This window comes from Armigeres subalbatus, chromosome 2 (assembly GCF_024139115.2).
Source record: "Armigeres subalbatus isolate Guangzhou_Male chromosome 2, GZ_Asu_2, whole genome shotgun sequence".
Taxonomy (NCBI): domain Eukaryota; kingdom Metazoa; phylum Arthropoda; class Insecta; order Diptera; family Culicidae; genus Armigeres; species Armigeres subalbatus.
The window spans coordinates 104,277,251-104,297,348 of record NC_085140.1 but is presented as its reverse complement, the minus strand read 5'-3'; the positions used below and the strand labels follow the sequence as shown (position 1 = coordinate 104,297,348).

Here is a 20,098-nt window from a genome sequence, read left to right as displayed (position 1 = left end):
GAAAACCGAAGTCAACCACCTTCAGTGGGGCTTTGTGTAGTTGTTGCGCATATTGCCGGTAGGCTTAGGAAATTCACATTATTTGTACCTGTGGGAACTCCAACATCATACTGTGCAGTAGTACTTGTACCAAATCATGATATTAGATGTATTATTTACTGAATTTGTCTGTACACAAAAGTTCGATAATTTTCAAGGGGAACTAATATAACATTTTTCGATAATCTCAACATAACATATGAAACTAAATTTCATATCGTAATAATAATTTTGACAATAAGTACAATAATTGAGTGGTCAACCGTTCTGGACTCCAACAGAGTTGAAAGCTCCGCGCAAACACTCTCGCACATCGTAGCGTACGTTATTAACCGACACGTACCAAAGAGATCACAAATCACCATTGTTCTCAACCGAACTACAAAAACTGAACTCCACTGAGAGAACAGTTTCCAGATTTTGTCTCAACACAACTATTTTGCGTGGCTTTATAATAGGAAGCAACAAGTCTATCTAGTCTAACGACGGCATACCGATAGTTCTCATGAAAAGCTATATCGAATGTTTGCTCATCCCATTACTTCTTTTGATCAGATCTTCGATCATCAAAGAAATCTTTACTTCCTGTTGGAAACTCGCACTACCGTGTCCAAAAAAAAAGAAGATACAAACGTCATTGTAAGTCATTTCGAAGCGGATTGAACTTATTATTATGAAACCACTACTTTCGCACTGTAGCAACGTCTTATTGGCAATCAACGCGGATCTACCGACAGTCGCTCTTCTCATTCTTCTTCTTAATTGGCATTACATCCCCCACTGATGGGACATTGCCGCCTCGCTGCTTGGTGTTCATTAAGCACTTCCACAGTTATTAACCGCGAGGTTTCTAAAGCCAAGTTACCATTTTAGCATTCGTCATATCTAAAAGCTAACACGATGATACGTTTATGCCCAGGGAAGTCGAGACAATTTTCAAACCGAAAATTGCCTAGACCGGCACTATATAGCCGCGCATCTTACCGCTAGGTTAAGGAGGCCCCAGACAGACGTTCTACTTTCCTAAATTTATTGTGTCTTATGTCTCACGTTACCAACAGTCTGACAGGACAGGCTCAGACCTATCTGCAGCCTTTGATAAGATGAATTACTCATTAGCTATTGCAAAGATGAACCTATTCGTAGTTAGCGGCTGTCTCCTGAACTGGTTCCAATCGCATCTCTCAGACCGGCATCTGATGGTAGTTATAGGGGAATGCATATCTTAAAGTTTTCATGCACTATCCGTTATACCATAAGGGAGTCATCTAGGACAACTGATCTTCCTAATCTATTTCAATGGTGTTATCGATTGGTTATCAAGAGAACTCGGTTGTCTTACGCAGATGATCTTAAAATATGTTCGGCAATACATTATTGCGTTGATGATTGTCAGCTTTTACAACTTCAACTTGATTGCTTGGCTAATGTGTGCTCTCTGAACTAAATAGTAGTAAACCTGGCCAAGCGCTCTGCCATAACGTTTTCAACCCATAGTTTATAAAGACTGCCTTCTCGGCAAATAAATAGAGCGAGTGAGCCATGCGAAGGACCCTGGCGTCATCATAGACTCGCAACTAATGTTCAAGCAGCATATCCCGTTCATCATCGACAAAGCATCGACAAGCACTCTGGGATTTACTTGGTAGGGTTTGGGTCACCGGTGATTATGCCTTATACGAAATACTCTGAGATTTATCTTCAGAATTGCAAAGAATTTCACCAATATATGTATACTGTTTAAAATTTCTCTATTGCTCTCTGGTGCGCTCCACTCTAGTGTATTGTTCTGTTGTCTGAAGTGCAACTTACAACAACGGCACTAAAGGAATAGAATCGCAATTCAACGCTATTTCCTTCGATGCCCACTTGGTTTTGAAGCCAATGCCAGTTGATAAACCTGGAGCTACATCGCTCAAGGAGAGATGCCGATAATGCCATTATGATCGTTGATACTCTTCAGGGACGAATTAATTTTTGATTTATGCTGGAACAAATAGACTTGAACGTGCAGTCACGTATGCTTCGGAACAGGCCTACGTTTGAACTACTACTTCGTCGTAAAAATTACGGCATGCACTAGCACCGTGCATGGACTATATCATCTTCTTTGTGGACTATATCATCTTCAATGTGTTTATACAATTTATGTTTCTAATACAATTTCCAAAAGTCTAAATCTGACGTAATAATATTTGTACGGTGCTGAAACTTAAGTCGATTCTCCAGCATTATTAAGCAAAATACCTCTACCTTGCTTTATTCTTATACTCGTTATTGGTCTTCTAACTCACGCTCTTGAAGAAATCTGCTAAAAGTATGTGGTTTCCAAGACGAACGATTTGCGTCATTGGATCACATCTCTAATTCGTTGATTTAACTTTTTCTTCCCTCTTTCGCCTACATGTACTATGTAAACATGTGTAAAAGTTTTTAATTCATCACACGGTATCCAAAATAAAGTATCTCTTTTTTGTCTTATCGTTTACGTTTATTCTACAATCGCATCCGCATCCATTTAGCGAGTGAACGCACAATATACACGGTAATCTAGTCACAACGCTAGACGAACAAATGTTACTTCTCTTCCTTAAAAATCGTAAGGACTTGGCCGGTGCCGTCATTGGGTTGATAAATCAAATATTACCGATTTTTGTACTTTTAGAATTGGTAGTTCGTTCTATTTCTTCTCTAACTGTCTCTAATGCAATTTCTAATAACCACGGAGCATCAATTATGAATTGTACGGTTATGCTGTTCATGTTTCTGCTTAGGGCTCATTCACAAATTACATAACATGATGTTTGACATCTTTCTGAAGTATGTTTCAATTCGCTTCTACGCAATTCTCAATTGACAACATCTTCAACACATCCCGGCGTATCTTTCAAAACGTCTCATTTTTCTTCACGTGCTTTCCAATTTTCGTTAAACTGCTCAATATCTGCACAGCTATTCTTGGAAAGCTTTCTATACCTGCCATTCCATAAATATGAATATGAATCTTGTGTCTTGTGAAAATGTTTCCCGCTCAAACGGGCCGAGAATCCAACTCGCCATATCTGAATTGACAATCTTACGTCTTGCTTTCAAGGTTTTCTGGAGTCCTACGTGCATAATAATCTTAAAGATCTTTTTCTGCAGTGCTTAGCCATATTTCTCCACGGCGGTGACAACAATACTATCGTCGTTCCTCTATGGTTACGATTTATTTAAAATATTCTTCCAGAGGCTTTTTTTATGCGGTTATTTTCAATATAAGTTGTTACATTACTGTTTTCATTACACGCCATATTTTCCCTCCGGTGTTCTTCACACGCTGATTCTTTTAACCGACGGTTTACATTACCCACCATTTTTTTGTATGGCTATTTTATATTTACATTTTTTTCCTTTAACGGTTTTCGTTACACGTCATATTTTCCCTGCGAAATATTTGCTCGCTTTTTTACACTTGGCGATTTTCCAATAATCACCAGCTATTGTCTTGGCGGTGTTCATTACTCGCCATCTTTTGCCCCTGTGGCTGAGAAAATATTGATTCTTTCTACGGGTTCAATTTTTATAACTGGCGGTCTCCTTTACACACCATTGTTTTTCACGGCAGTTTCCAATACATGCCTTTTTCCCTTGGCGGTTTACATTACTCGCCATCCTTTTCAGCGGTGTTCTTTACACGCCGGTGGTTTTCATTACCTTTTTGCGGCGGTTTTCAATACGCGCCGTATGTAAAACGCGAAAAAAAAGTTTTGTTTACCTGTTTGGTTTCCTTCTTCTTGCACTCCAGAATAAACACTTTGATTTCCCATATTGAGTGATTCCTCCTGGTTTGTTTACTATACTGCTTTTTTTTCGTCCTATCACCGTCGCCAATGTGAATGTTCAACTAGTGTGAGGAATCACTCAACATGGAACGGCTCTTGATTACCAAGTATCTTTACTGCTGTCAGGATGTGAACTGGCCCGAGGGTGCTGATGCTCCTTTGAAGCTTGGTCGTACTGGAGTGTTGACGAAGCAGTGCAATGACGCTGATACAATCAATCTGTCATCATCGTCATTATCTATCATGCGCGAGGAGTAGGACGCTGCAAGAGTGTAAGTCTTGTATGCACCTCACAGGTTTCCTCTTGTTCTTGACCAGGGTCCAGGAGGCGTCATCCCCCTCTATTTCCCTGGTCTGGGGCGGCTCTCAGCCTGCCGTAACCCCATACCACCGTCTTTCCTGGGTGGACGGACCTTTCCAGGTCCTTCCTCCCCCGGTTTTGGAGGTACCTGGCCGGGGTTCAGCTTCCCAGCCCCACTACCCTACTGTCTGTCCGTGTGTATGTGTGTGCACAAAAGCTAAGAAAAACATTAGACAACTTTTCATATAGTAATCTTCAACCGATTTTCTCGCAACAAGTTTTATTCGATAGGGAACAAAGCCTTGTTGATCACTATTGAATTGCATAACGATCGACCGCTGCGTTTGAATGAAGTAAATGGTACATCGAATTATATAAGCCCCACATAAGGTTGATGTCTCGACTAAATGGGAGAAAGGCAGGATCACTACTCGGTGAATGAATTATTGGCAGTGGCTGATTTTCTACCCGCCGCTTCCTCATCCAGGCGCTATCGTATATGCGCAAATAGCCAGCATGAGTTACCCGCCCGAAATTTGTATGGCGAAAGACATCTAACGCGGGTTTTCTCAAAATTAGTAACTTTTCATGAAAAACTATTTGGTACCGGTTATGACAGATGATGTCCGCTACTACGCATACCAAATATGTTTTCGATTAAAGTGCTTAATTTTGAGAAATCGAACATCAGATGCCTTTCGCCATACTGATTTCAGAAAGTTAACTCCTAGTGTGCCGCTGTAAGCACGCTCAAAGCAGGCGATTTATTTAAAGCAGATTCAACTGCCGATGTCCTATTGCACAATACCCGAAATTGTTTTCTGATATGATTGATAGGCAAAGAAGTCGCTTTGCGCTCTCAATCAGAACACAATTCCAAGCGATTAATAATGAATCGACTGCTTTGAGCGTGCTTACAGCGGCACACAAGGAGTTAACTTTTTGAAATCAGTATAGCGAAAGGCATCTAAGGTACGATTTCTCAAAATTAAGCACTTTAATCGAAAACATATTTGGTATGCGTAGTAGCGGACACCATCCCTCATAACCGGTACCAAATAGTTTTTCATGAAAAGCTCCTAATTTTGAGAAAACCAGCGTTAGATGTCTTTCGCCATACAAATTTCTGGCGGTTAACTCTTGCTGGCTATTTTGTGCATATATTATAGCGCCTGGATGTGGCTGCGGCGAGTAGAAAATCAGCCACTGCCAATAATTCATTGTGTGCGAAGGAAAGGAATACAAGATATCGATTTACGGTAATCGTTAGGGTCTACGATCTACCCGCTACGGTGATCCATATGCTAAAGTATAAAGAAGTTATTTCCATCCGGAACGAATCATGGCAGCATTACTTCCCGGGGATTCCAAACGAGGTACTAGCTCTGCGTATGAACTTATTCCAACACATATCGTCTTTCATATCAATCGGCGAATAATGGTAACTTATTGTAACCAGCCGAAAATATATAGTCGGTGTAAACAAGCTGCGCATCCAAACAAAGCTTGCCAACAATCAAACAGAAGTACTGCAACAGTGCCATCATTATCTTCCTCGCACGACGCATTATTCTGGATGCGGCCATTTAGCCTTAAATTAACGAAATGGTAAAAAAGATGTTATTGAATGCACTTGCAATGCCTATATGGGTTTAGTACTGATAATCCGCCAATTGCAATTGACCATCACTTTTCCTTTATCGAAACTCTTTCACCCTTCACAGGGAACCTCCTGGTCGACCAAGCGACGGCCTCCGATGGACGCGTGGTGGATCGCGCCCGTGCCTGGTGTAGTATGATTGGAGTTCCGTACTATCGCTTCAATCCGCAGATGTCCGTCGACATCGCAATGGACGAGAAGATCGACGAACCGCTCATCAACATGCTGTGGGAGGTCAAAGCCTACATGTACACTAACCGGCGAAAGGTCATCGAAATGATCAACCAACTCAAGTGAGGCGCAGACGTTCGTAGTGGACCGTAGTAGTGTGACCGTACCGTGTGCAGTGGTAGAACTCAGATCATAGGTAGGTTCTTCGTTTCGTATTTTCTGTCTTAATCGCGGATGAGAGAAGCATATAATAGGTGGATCAATCCCTAAAAATCTCAGAGACAATACAATTCGTAAACTAATATCCAGTAAGCGTAATGTAAGCGGAAAAAAAGGACAACAGGAATCATATTTTTACAATACCCATAAAATGCAGAAGAAACCAATATATCTACTTGTGACAGTTGGATTTTTGACTTTTTTCCGGGAAAACAGAAAATTCCGATTAGTTTATAGTCAGAGTACAACGATAAAATAAATTTACAGAGTAAAAGCGAAAGTAACCCAACGGCTTCATACATTTACTGCACACATGCACCATACGAAGCTCATTTGACGATCGAAAAAATGGCCGATAAAATTCGTGGGAATAACTGAATATTTGTGCTTGTGTGTAAGCTCGTCATTGAAACAAAGAAGATCCATTCTTTTTGTCTGTTTGTTCTGAGGATTTTTACATGTATGTTGTGGAGCTTATTGTTATATGAAAATGTTTTGTCTTTACAAATATGAGTATAAGAATAGCAAAGGTATAATAATGCTTCCAAATATTGATAACACCGTGACCCCACTTGGCGTACATTCCATTTGTCGAAAACATTTGAAATTTTAAACAAATCTAAGACCGTTACAAACATTTAATTAAAATTATGTCCTTCTGGTCCCCGAAAGGTCAAAGGAGAGATAATAAAAAATAAATATTACAAATTATTATTTTTGGACAAAAAAATCCGAGAAGGCATTTTTTTAAAATTATTTGTATTTGTAGCTATTCTTTTAACTTGAATACGCATAAATTTCGTTCACTTTAAAAATGTGGTCGGTATGTTAGTTTACAATATAATAGCGCACTTACATATCAAGCTCTTGCTAGAACAGGGACTTAGGTGGCATGATACAGTTTTCTGTATCAATTTCTTTTCGTATTTGCATAACGAACAGCTGGTTTGTTTGTGGGTTTTATCACCCTACAAGTTTGTATGGTCATCTAATCGTTCTACAATAGTAAAGCAAGAGCTTGATGTCAAATATGTGTATGCTCCAACAACAACGCTCCTTATTAAAGCATAAAAACTATATTCTGCACGCCAACCACACAGGTAGCAGCATTGAGTTATTTCAGTGCGCCAAATGGGGATTTATTACCAGTGTGATTTGTATTGCTAATGCAAAATGGTCGTTCTCATCTAGTAAATGTTCCTTTACGAAACTAAAACCACCAAGACCAAACTACTAGCTCCATCACATTATGGCATATGCTCTTTAACGGACTTCCTTACTGTAGTTATCACTTTTGTCTCTCTTTGTAAGTAAGTGGTGATCAGGGCCACTAAAGAAAAAATTCCACGTTCGCATAGCGACCTTCATTGTTTTGGGTTCAAAATGTTGTATGCTTTATGGCACGCCTTAAAGGCTTATTAAGTTATCGTCAATAATTTTCAAATAGCTCGACATTGTTGGTTAACAAGGGCAAGAGTCGTAACCGCTACCATTGACTTTGCAAAGTTCTGGATAATTAGATTCGCTTCGACTAGTCTAATCGTTGTTTACGTATCCGACTAAGTTCTAATGAATTAATTTTTAAATGAAGGATATGAATTATTGGTAAAACGGAAAAGAACTTTTTCATAGAAAAGATTATCTGCCATCAATTGAAGCTTATTAACTTTTGAGAAAAATATTTGAAAATTATTGATAACATTCACGATAACATTCGCACTAATGGTGTAAAGAAAAATATGTTATTTATTCAGTATCATAAACAAGGATTTCATTAAAAATAAATTTACACATTCATTTTTTTTTTTTTTGCAAAAGCACAGTAAAATAAATATGCCGGAACATATTGTGTTTGACAATTCCACTGAAAATTTTCTGTACAAATGAAAACATATGAAAACCGAAACGAAATGTTATAAAAAGTTTTTGGGAAAAATATACTCCCCAACACGTTTTGTTATTGAGGTCCGAAACTCCAAAAACGCCAATGTGAGCCTGAGATGGCTGTTGTTAACAGTATAGAACCGTAAAATCTTTCACTAACTTATGGGCCCAGTACAACCCGAGTGGTGCAAAGGGCCGGTTTGAAAGATCTACATCATGAGCGTTGTCCAGCTATCACTTTAACCTATTGCCATGTTAGGGACCTTATTATGGATTCCACATTCACTCCACTTAAAGATCACTTCACATTTGTTGACCTTTAGCCTTTTTCACATGCAGTGAAGTGAATACTCTGTACTCTGCGCAGCAGGAATAGAGGTGGATTGAAAACCATAATAACAGTTTTTTCGATTGTAACCTTTGCATTAAAAAATGGACTTTTTTTCGGACTGTGATAAAAAAAATCCTGATTAATCCACCTAGCAGTGATGGTGCCTTTCTCGTGCAAATAAAAAAATGTATTTTGTTCATTACTCCCGTGCCCATGGTTCAATGCAGCCAATTTTCAATAGGAAATAATGGGACCAAATTCTGCGTCGAATGCAACTTGTTGCGAATAAATCGGTTGAGAATAAGTGCTTGAAAAATGAGTGACACTTTTTTACGCGATTATTCCGTAAGAAAGTATTTTGGCCATAACTTCCGATCCCATAGTCCGATCTGGCCAATTTTCAATAGGAAACAACATAGGAGCGAACATATAGCCTTTACGTATACTTAGTATACGAGAAAGGCAAAAAGCTAAGACAGATAATTGCTTCGCCAGGTACCTTCTCACTGACCTCCCGGCTCTGATTGTTGTCTAATAGTGCCAAGAGCGGCGTATCCGGCGTCCACAAAGTGCTGCACGATATCCGTTTTGGAAGCGGCGGGGTACCATTCCTTGAACTTCCTTGATTTGCTTCCCTGTTTTTGCCATCACGGTTAGGTTCAACTGATAGAGCTGTCAAATTTAGTCTATTGACTCATGGGTTACTATGATTGATGCCACATGGGTAGTTTCGTCAGTACGGGGTTAAAACGTTCCATGTTCCTATGCGTGCCCGTTGTTACGCGCTAAAAGTCGTTGCCGTAAAATAAGTCCGCATTATTTCATTGTCGTATTCTCGAACAAATTGATGTTTCGGGAACAGTAGATTGTTGGCTCAAGGTTCCATATCCACTGGGATGGGGATGCCATTTTAGATATAGCTCGCGAGAGGTGGAATTTCTCACTAAGGCGCTGTTGGAGCCGCACCTCCTTGGTGAACAGACGAGACGCTCGATTAGTCGGTTCAAATCCGCACCAGGACTTGGCGAAACAGAATATAAGAAACAATATTTCTCTGCTTTTCGAATACCTACTCAGTAATGGGAGGTTTGGTATTCTTTCCAAAAGAACAGGATTTTCTTTCCCATCAAAACGAACACTGGCTTTTCAGATCACAAAATTTGTCAAATTCAGAACTTTGAAATTAGTTAAACATATACGCTACTTACTCTATCTAATCTTCAAGAACACACAAAATGTTAATACCGCTTTTTCCGAGGTTGATTCCTTCTACCAGCCCCTCTTGGTGATTCTTCATGTAGATCAAAAACTGAATGAGAACGTAGAATAGGTTGTTACGATCCTGGAAAAAGGCAAAAATAATTCTGTAAGTAATTCTCCTTCTTTCATTTTTACTTTGCAACTGATCCTACATGGGCACAGTTGTGAATTTTGTCGTCCGAAACGAAGTTGAACTTCGGCTTCATCGGATTCGAACACAGGATGGCGCATTTGGCTTTGTTCTTGGTGGCCACCTCGGCCAACGTTTCCTTCGGAGTCTTCTTGTCTGCGACGACCACGTAACGATTGTAAAAGGGACGCCCGCCGGGTTGCGGCAATGGCCGCAGTTGACTGTCCATGTAGGTGCAGAACAGATGGAAAATGATCTGTAAGACAAATTTCGTTAGCAAAAGACCGTTCCAAACGGGTTCAATACGGTGTTACTTACGGCTGAATCCGTTGGTAAATGTTCGTCCCAGTTGAGTCCTTTGTAAGACGATCCAGAGTTCCATCGGTAATCAGCAATACAGCTTCCTTTGGCCAAGTCTTTGATCCGCTGAACAAGATACTCCTGATTGGTAGACATCTCCAAGAACGGGATCAGCAGTGGGAGTTTAGGGATGTAAAGGGTTACTAATTGCTGATTTTCTGCCGTTTTCTTCAGTCGCTCCAATCCTACGTTGCCGAGCTGGATGTCGGAGAAGCCTCGCGTTTTGAACGAATTATCGATGCTGTTCATTTCCGCCACAATTCGCTGCATGATGGTCATTGAAACCCACTGGAAAAATAAAATTTGACTTTACTGAACTATTCTGTTTAATTTTGAATGCTCTCACCATTCGAAGATTTGCAACATAATTGGAGAGCTGCACAGAAGAAACTTTTTTTAGTACTTCCGAACTGACGTCTGCATCGATTGGATTGTAAGGACCACTCTCGTGTTCCTTCAGTGTTTGCTTGCTCGGTGGAGCCGAAGGTGAGAGCTGATAGAGAGATGTTTTTAATAAACTGGACATGTCATCCAGTTTGTAACTGTTCCAAAACGAGTTAAAACTGCTACCCGATATGTTCATCCGCTCCAGAAACGCGCTATTGTTTTTCTCCTCGTTGGTTACTTCCCTGAAAAAATAAAATATGTTAATACTCCTGACACTCCTCCTTGCTACCTGTCTATCATACTTCAAATAATTCTGCAACCCTTTCTCGTCGACAATAAAATCGCTCTTGTTGGCCAGCTTTCGCATAGACGGTGAAAACGTTCCCGAATTATTGTTTGCACTGGCATTGAATGACCCATCGAACGACTGATGCTGGAACGATGACATTCCCCCAACACCCGTCTGGGAGGCATTCGCTTGTTGCGACTGCTGCGGCATTGGACTGCCACGATTGTAAATCCATCCGGCGGATGCCATGGACATTCCACTTTCGTTGAATGAGTGCAAACTTACCGAGGACATATTGGCCGGAGTGGCCCCAACGTTAAGTGATGGGGCCGGTTTCTTCGCCGCCGGTGTGGTAGCGATGAACGAATTATCGTCCAACTCGAATTTGAGCAGCTGGCGCTGCTGATCCGTTCCACGGATGGGCTCCTTACTAAACAGGTAGTAGAAGTAACGGCCAAAGTAATACAAAACACTCACACCGATTATTGAAGCCGCCGCATATTCCAAATAATACCACTGGGAAAAAGAGTATGGGCATTTGTTGGAGATGTCGAACAAAAGTACTGAGAGGAGACCGACGTTAATGGATCCCCACACTAAACATTCCCGAGAACGCCGGTTGTTCAGGTTCAGATTTAGCGTTCGATCCACCAGCGGGCTCCGCAGCGAAGGTGAATTGGGGCTGCTGTTAAAATAGAAAAAAAAACTCAAAATTTGATCGATGAACAATAAAATTTACTCACCTGGTTGACATTTTTATGGAGATTTCTTAGTATAGAATGAAATTAATCAAATAAATGGAAAATTTGCAAAATTTTGTTCATTTAAATTTGCCGATTTGGAAAATGTGACAAAATGAATGGCAGAAACTGTTTTGATTAGATGTTCAACCGTTCGACGCGCGTTTCGCGAAGCATAACTTTTTGACAGTTCTCTCGGTTCTCTCTCAGCGTCGGACTCTCACAAATTTCGGCATCGGTATTGACCATTGCATGATGACGTAGGTTGACAGTTCACAGAGCTTTTTCTCCGGGACTTAGCCTCCGGCGCAGCTTCCGCTAAAATTGTTTCGTCATTTTATTCGCATGTAGATGTCCTTTGCGATTGATTTCATGCTGAATGTAAAGAATAACACTTAAATATTCGGATCACAGCAATTTTAAAATAAAAATATGAAATTTAATTTTCCCTTCATCGATTTTTCTTCTAACACCTTGTAAACAAGCTCTGTGAACTGTCAAAATAAGTGAGGTTAAGTTAGAGTTTGCATTGGTCTATAATGTTGCTATCAACGATTGCACCATGACGTCATCGGACACCATATGAGGGCAATGTTTACATTTTTTTACCCGTGTATAAATGGGAGTGACTTCTCATGAGGGCAATGTTTACAATTTTTTTTATATGGAGATTTTAACTCGTGCAATGGTCAATATTAGGGTTAGGGTGGTTCAAAAAATCGATTTTGCTCCACAGTGCTCATCTGATTCTTTACCATGTTCTGAGTGTCCTCTGAAAATTTGAGCTCATTTGGATTAAAACTGATTTAGCACAAGCCGTTTCAAGTTTGCATGCAAATTAGTATGGGGAAATTTATTTTTTCATTATACTGTTAATGACGTTTCTCCATTAAGCGCTGGTTAAAAGAAAACCTACATAGCTAAAAGGGGTACTCAACAGGTTTCACCCAACGAAAACCGCGTGTTGATTAATCGTCCCAATAATTAGTAATCGATTTTAAGACATGTTGCAAATCTTTAGTCATGATCGTAAAACTTCTTTGAGGGCATCACTGAAATGTGCAGTGCAACATAGTAGCCTGAATTTGTGTGTGCTATCTTTCGCGCCACGAGCAGCAATGTTGCCTGTTGATGAGTTATGCAATTAGCTCCAGAAAACCACGGTATAGATGAAATTCGATTACTAATTATTGGAACGATTAATTGAGATGGGGTTTTCACTGAGTGAAAGCTGCTGAGTATTCCTTTCAGCTATGTAGGTTTTCTTTTAACATGCGCTTGATGGGGAAGCGTCATTAACAGTATAATGAAAAAATAAATTTCCTCATACTAATTTGCATGCAAACTTGAAATGGCTTGTGCTAAATCAGTTTTAACCCAAATGAGCTGAAATTTTCAGAGGACACTCAGAACATGGTAAAGAATCAGATGAGCACTGTGGAGCAAAATCGATTTTTTGAACCACCCTACTGGCTATTCGCCTGGTTGACCCCGCATTAGTTTAAACCTGGGAGCTGCGGACTCGATCGAATCCAATTTTCAAGATGTTTTGCTTGAAACTCGAAAATTTCCTCTCGGTGTTCAATGTACACGTTACGATTTTCTCACATCGAATTATCATTGTGTTTTTCTTTATAAAATTCATTAAAAAGATTTCGTAAATTTACTGCCTTGTATTAATTAACATGTCGAATGTTAAATTAATTCATACCCTCCACTTACATTGAATCCGTCGATATATTTAAAATGACGCCAGAAAATTGAAATTTGTTCAAAATGAGCTATATTTAGTTTGAGTCGATTTATACGTGTACTCTCTCGGTTGTGCTCAAAATGCAGAAAACCTCTCCCGATGCGATGGATACTTTTTGACAGCTTGCTTTGGAGATTCGTTGACACTCGTATAGATAGTAGAATCTATAGATGAGCGAAAGCATGGCTGAGTCGCTTTTTTTGACCGTGCACACGCGCATATGACGTCACAGCCCTTAACATTTCCATTGAAATCGTGACGTCATGCTCGTTTGGAGACACGTTTGACAGTTCGTTTGGAGACAGAGGATTTATCTTCGCTCATCTATATATTCCACTATCTATAGACGCTCGTTTTGACTCTATCCGCAGCTCCCAGGTTTAAACTTGAACAATACTGAGATAAGTATAACTTTAATTTATTAGCGCATAGTATAACTTTCCGGTATATATTGTAGATCCAGTTGAAAACCGAACTGAGGTCTCGCGACAATCGCATTTTCTCCTATCTCCAGATGTCGCAACTGCATTGCGAGTAGTGCGCATCTATGCCACAGCCGTGCGCCATCATGCGCACCACTCGCGATGCAGTTGCGACATTCGGAAATGGGAGAAAATGCGAATGTCGCGAAAGCTCAGTTCGGTTTTCAACTGGATCTACAATAAAAATAGTATAACGTCGCTTTAATGATTTTGGTTTAGTTTTGAACTGTCAAAAGCAATAAACAACAAAATGTCCCATTTCTTTATAAAATTTCTATTGATACACGAGCATAAATTAATAAATCACATAAAATTTCAACGGAAGTACTTTATATTGATCGGCAAACTCGATGATGGTTTCCACGGCAAAATCTCTGGCTCGCAGCAATAATTCGATGATGGCAGTCCCATGCTGAACCCTCGGCTGAACCCGTTTCGCAACGACGACATTCACCGCATCTTAATCATATTGTCGCGCTTATCTTTTTCTAGAATACCGCGGCGGTCTTACGCTCGCAGGCTCGACTGCGAAGGTAAACGTCAAGATAGCCGCCGGGTTAAAAGATAGGGAGAATTTTCCCGCTGAAAACAAAACCACATGTTTTTTGCCAAATGAAAGCAGTGTTCGATTGTATTAGTGAGAGACCACCGGAGTCACTGAGCACATGAGAGAGTTTTTCATGGCAAGTGCATATGATGGGGAAGATTCATATTGACTCTGTTGTATTTAGTGACTGTTGCGATTACCTGAGAGGCTACCAGCAGGAATCCGCAATAGTTGTGTTTTTCTCGAGATGCATAATATTCATGTATTAGCTAATAGCGAACAATTATACGTGCACTAAAAAGGCATAGTAATGCGGCTCCTCGAACTGTTTCGAGTCCGCACTTCGCTCCATCCTTCGCAGAATTTCCACCTGCTCCGGTATTCATGGTTGGTCAGGATTTCCTCCTCCGTCGCAATTATTGGTGCAACTGAACGGCATCTATCAACTAGTCGCAAGTGACGATACCGTTCCAACACCTGGGTAAATCGCTCCAGATACCCGGTTTCCTTGGTTCGTAGGGATACATGTCGTGGACGTTTTCACCAGGAGCCATCTTCCTTGAATACAGCGCGTATAGAAGTTTTTCCCGTTCTGGTCCGGCTCCAGTTCTGTCTGTTTGGGAGTACATTCTAAGTTTCCTTGAATCTCTGCCAGAACAAGGTTTTGCGTTCGTTCGTTTAATATGTTCCGACACCTTTTTTCCATTTGCCACTTGTTGAATATCTTTGCGTTGGTCACGGTGGAAGTCATAGTTGTCGTAGTTTAATTACTGCAATACGGTCATTTCATGTTCCGTCATTTATCGCAACTCGTTTGGTGAAAACTTTGACCTATGGAAGAACCAGCAAAATTGATTTAGGTACTCAATCAAAATCGTTCGCAACAGAATTATTTCGATAAACTTACGTTTTTTACCCTTCTTACATCCTAAGAAGGGTATAAAGATCGCTTGAAAAACCGACTTTTTATCTGAGATTCGGAGACCCTAGTCGTATATACCAATCAACTCAGCTCGACGAACTGAGCACATGTATGTATGTGTGTGTGTGTGTGTGTGTGTGTGTGTGTGTGTGCGTGTGTGCGTATGTGTGTGCGTTACAAAAATCTCACATCAAGATCTCAGCCGTCCGTGGACCGATTTGCACGATTTTAACACTAAACGAAAGCTATGACTTCGTCATTGTCCAAGTTATTTTTTTTTTGCAATCGGACATTTGGTTCCAGAGATATGTGAGAAATACGAACATGAAGTGTATTTTCAGAAAACTAACAAAATACTGTCACATGAATATCTCAGCCGTCTGTAAACCAATTTGCATGATTTTATCTTTAAACGAAAGCTATGAGTTTGCCATTGAACCCATTGTATTTTGTTTTTGCAATTAGACATTGGGTTCCGGAGATATCTCTGAAATACGAACATAAAGCATTAGTCATAAAGCAACTTCACACATTGGTAAAAAATGTCCCATCAAGATCTCAGTCGTGCTTGGACCGATTTGTGCGATTTTATCTTTAAACGAGAGCTATGTTTTTGTCTTTGGACCCATTAATTTTTTTCTGCAATCGGAAATTCGGTTTCAGAGATATCTGTGAAATACGAATATGAGACATATTTTCAGACTACTAATGAAGAATTGTCACACCAATATCTCAGCCGTCTATGACCCGATTTGAACTCTTTTGGGCTTAAACAGAAGCTGTAATATTGCCATTTAAGGCGGCAAATCAAATCTGCAGTCTTTTTGTATTTTTTAAAAATTGTTAAATTTCCATAAATATCCCTTTTTGACGTAGGACTTACGTCTCTTTTTACTATACATGGTGTCATTTCAAAATTTCTAAATCGGCCGCGTTACGCTGTGTTGAAAGATTTCAAACGTTAATAGCTTTTACCCTAGTGAATAGATTTCTGCAGTTAACCCCTCAATCGACAGCTTTCAAGTATGCCTTTTATATTAATGCTTGATAATATCCGAAAACTTGTTTCAATAGGCCTAACACTGTTTTCAAAGCAAAACATTGAATTCACGAAAACCTATAAATATGGGTACCGCATAATTCTTGCATCCAGTGTTGGGAAATGTACATTAAAACACTTTGATTATGCGAATGTTTATCTTTTTTTCAGTCAAATTTCATGCGCCAAACAAGCCGAAACAGTTAACCAAAAAAAATGTACGCGACATTTATTTTTCCGATGAAGCAAACTGTTTGCTTGCTGCTACGTTAGAGTCGTGCCGGCGCGCGCGCGGTGAGCATTTGCGTGAGATTTTTTGTTTCAGCTCGTGCGCAGCGCAAACAGCACAGAATCGAGTTTAATTACCTGTGGCGCAAAGCCTAGAAGGAGTGCTATCCGTAGGTACTGATTTATTCGTTCTTGTCTCTAAATCAAGCAAGTAGTAATGAAATGAATATTTCCCACCAAAAACGGTTATACGTTGTGAAATTATTGTACGAAAACATTAATTTTGGGGAGAGAAAATGGTAAAAGCATGTAATGACTGTCGTCTGCTTGGCGTGGCTGTTGCTGTGGCTGCCGTGGTTTTGTTTTTATTTTTTTGCATGGAAGAATGAATGGTAAAAAGAAATGTCAACCATTCCCGTCCCTGCTTGCATCATTCCATTACCACGTTCTGATTGGTGCAGAGGTCAACGAATGAGCTCACGCTAGGTCTGCTAAGAAGCATAAAATTGCGCAGCGCGAATTTTTCCTCTCAATCTGACCGAAACAGGCAAAGCAATAACAGCAGCACGCGCACATCGTCGGAATTTTTGAACTGTTGCATCATCGTGTCGCCACGCATTCGCAAACCTAAAGCCTTTTTAAGAGCAAGGCAGAATCGTCACACGACAGAATTGTCACGACAACACTACTGATCAAGTTTTCTCGGCCGATGGCAGCAGCGGTTAAGCGTTTGGTATTCCTGCAGACATCGATTCATAATGTTTTAAACAATCATAAACTCCCAGTTGAACCGCTCAAGAGGAAATTTACATCTAACATTGTGAATGGATCTTTTCAGAACCACTAATATACTTACTAAAGAGTTTTTCGCAATAGAATCATTTCGAAAATGTAGTACAATCAACTAATTAGAGAGCGTTTGCGTGACAATTTTGACGTAGGACTTACGTCTCTCTTTACTATACCAGGTGTCATTTCAAAATATTCAAATCGACCGCGTTACGCTGTGTTGAAAGATTTTAAACGTTAATAGCGTTCGTCTCAGTGGACAAATTTCTGCGGTAAGCCCCTCAATCGACAGATTTCAAGTATGCCTTTCATGTTCATGCTTGATAAGACCCGAAAAACTTGTTTCAATAGGCATGAAATTGTTTTCAATGAAATACATTGAGATCAAGGGAACCTATAAATATGGGTACCGCATAATTCTTGCATCATTCCATTACCACGTTCTGATTGGTGCAGACACCAGCGAATGAGCAGCCGCTGGGTCTGCCGAGAAGCCATAAAATAGCGCAACGCAATTTTTTCCTTTCATTCTGACCGGGACAAGCGAAGCAACCGCATCATCGATGGAACAGCACTCACACCTTTTAGCAGGGAATGAAGTCATCGAAGCCACCATCATCAGCCGAAACCTAGCCAGTACCGCAGCAGTCCACCCTACAGACCCGACAAAGCAGCAATGCTGAGCAGATACCGGCAGCAGCAGCAGAGTCGAGCCGAGACCGGCCGGCATCGGTGATGAGCCGAGACAGGCTGAAGGAAAGCCACATGCATGCACTACATGCTGCATGTATGTCCAAAAAACAAACGGTTCTTCAGAGAGCCAATGATAGCGATCAATATCAAAGCTTTCAATTCCCTTCGGGATAGAAATTGCAGGGTTATTACGGAGATCCTGAAATATTTTCCGCGCCAAATCCGCGCCGACTAAAATCAAATCCACGCCATTTCCGCGCAACATGAAAATCCATTCTGCGCCAAATCCGCGCGACCCAAAACTAAATTCTAAGCAAATACACGTTAAATATCAATGCATTGATCAATGCAATATTGGCATTGATAAAAAAATATGTAGTAAAACATTGTTTGATACTGGCCGCACACAAAGCGAACGTGACTGAATGATCGTCCCATGTTATGAATTCTAAATCTTACTACCATAAATCCCATGTCCGGGTGTTTCCTTCCTTCTACTACTAATAATGTTGTCTCAGAAAAGAACACCCTACTTCCCACCTGAACTGCAATTCTAAGGGTGAAATCAGGAGTGATTCAGTTTGATTCTAAATTTTCGACCACTATTCTAGTTTGAATCTGGAGCAAAATAGAACAAACTCGCTGGTTTACCCAGCAGTGTTCTATTCATATTTTTCAAATTTTCAATTAATTGAAATCATTATGTTACTGCCAAGAAAGGCGCCGGAATTGCAAAGTGGATTGATCCGTAGATAAAATGACGCATCCATACACCAAAACAATTGAAAAATATTTGAATCTCGTGATTCAATCGTGGTTCAAATCTGCAAAAAATAGAACGGAGCGTTATACCAGTTTTATTTTTTTGACAGTTGACTGGTATAAAAACTGAATCTAGAACAGCTGCTGGGAAATTCAATGTTTCAGATTCATATTCAAACTGACAGCCCCGAACGATTTGAATCACTGCTGATTTTACTCTTATGGCGGTAAGCTCCAACGAGGATAATACGCGAATCTAGTATTATCCTCGATTTTGCTAAGCATCAAGCAGTATCATACTCGCATTTAATCTCGGATTAAATCTTAATACGCCGATTTCGGAGTATTAAGATAATCGGAGATTTTCTGTAGGTACGCAGCCAAATCATGATTTGCTCTCACGAACACATACGTATAGAGCAAATGTCAAAAGAAACAAAAACAAAAATACGTCACCGTCGGTGTTCTTCCGAGCAACGTCGATTTCCGTGGTTTAAAGAATCCTCAATTTAACAAAAAGTTCGACGCGGTAATTGCGATTATATTATATTATATTATACCGGTGCGGTTCAATTACAGTGTGAACATAATACCATGGAGGAAATACAATTTTGGAACATAGTCCGGCCAGAAATTGCTACCGAGTATTTGGGACTAACTCTCGAAGTACAGGAGGCACAGCGCGCCGAATGGAGCCCAGGTAGAAGAGGAAATCACCTCCCGGACTGTGTTGCAGTCCAAGATTCGGCATTCAAGTGCACTTTCTCATGAGAAACGTTAGTTGGAAGGAAGGGAGGAAGGAAATAACTGACTACGTTGGCCAGAACAACGGGAATGTCGAGGAAAGCAACGTTCATCAGTGTCTAGACCAATATTTTAAAACAGAAACAGCCATCACGACAACGGCTGGCAAGGCCATATCCGTCCTCGGTGAACCACTGACTCAAAAGAAATCCGAGATGAAACAATCGTTCGTTCCGTTCGTTCGAAGAGCGGGTTGGATCGGCCAACGCAAATATTTGGTCGAAAGTATCCTCGCGATCGACTTCAGTGCAGAGTTGCAGTCCATTAGATAGAGTAGGAAAGAAGCCAATTTATTTGTCTCATTTTGAAGTAGGTATGATATAAAAATACTGAATGTGTCTAATTGTAGTTTCTCCATAGTGGAACTCGTGAATAGCTTTGATTTATGGTGAACTTAAACCTCTTCCTCGCACACATATGCACACTGTAGAATGTATCTAATTATAATATAGGCACACTTCTGCCAAATGCAACCGCGATTAAA

At 40.3% G+C, this 20,098-nt stretch overlaps 2 protein-coding genes and 1 long non-coding RNA gene across 12 annotated transcripts in view; 2 read left to right on the top strand and 1 right to left on the bottom strand.

The window, feature by feature from the left end:
* The window catches only part of LOC134210562 (85/88 kDa calcium-independent phospholipase A2), a 53,358-nt gene extending 45,206 nt beyond the window's left edge, over positions 1-8,152 (top strand). For all 9 annotated transcript variants that reach the window (XM_062686628.1, XM_062686625.1, XM_062686630.1 and 6 more), the window contains one exon: positions 5,889-8,152. In XM_062686628.1, coding sequence (XP_062542612.1) covers positions 5,889-6,121 — 233 coding nt within the window. In that variant the 3' untranslated portion in view covers positions 6,122-8,152. The remainder of the gene's footprint in view (positions 1-5,888) is intronic.
* A 1,420-nt stretch (positions 8,153-9,572) lies between these two features.
* On the bottom strand, positions 9,573-11,758 carry LOC134214837 (transmembrane protein 209). 2 transcript variants are annotated; one of them, XM_062694134.1, is made up of 6 exons: positions 11,599-11,758; positions 10,869-11,540; positions 10,526-10,808; positions 10,138-10,467; positions 9,842-10,075; positions 9,573-9,771 (listed from the first exon to the last, which is right to left on the bottom strand). In XM_062694134.1, exons 1-6 carry the CDS (start codon positions 11,607-11,609, stop codon positions 9,643-9,645), a joined length of 1,659 nt encoding a protein of 552 aa, XP_062550118.1. In that variant the 5' UTR covers positions 11,610-11,758; the 3' UTR covers positions 9,573-9,642. The 2 variants fall into 2 exon arrangements, with proteins under 2 accessions (XP_062550118.1, XP_062550119.1); XM_062694135.1 differs by having other exon boundaries at positions 10,869-11,537.
* A 7,486-nt stretch (positions 11,759-19,244) lies between these two features.
* On the top strand, positions 19,245-20,098 carry LOC134214836 (uncharacterized). Its single transcript, XR_009979934.1, has 2 exons — positions 19,245-19,339; positions 19,390-20,098. It is a non-coding gene; the product is annotated as an uncharacterized LOC134214836 (long non-coding RNA).

What these genes read in the sequence shown, in the direction of transcription:
- LOC134214837 (XM_062694134.1), bottom strand. An exon ending in GGGTTGCAGAATTATTTGAA is followed by an intron (nt 10,809 to 10,868) that starts GTATGATAGACA and finishes TTATTTTTTCAG; the next exon opens with GGAAGTAACCAACGAGGAGA. An exon ending in AAATTCACAACTGTGCCCAT is followed by an intron (nt 9,772 to 9,841) that starts GTAGGATCAGTT and finishes GCCTTTTTCCAG; the next exon opens with GATCGTAACAACCTATTCTA.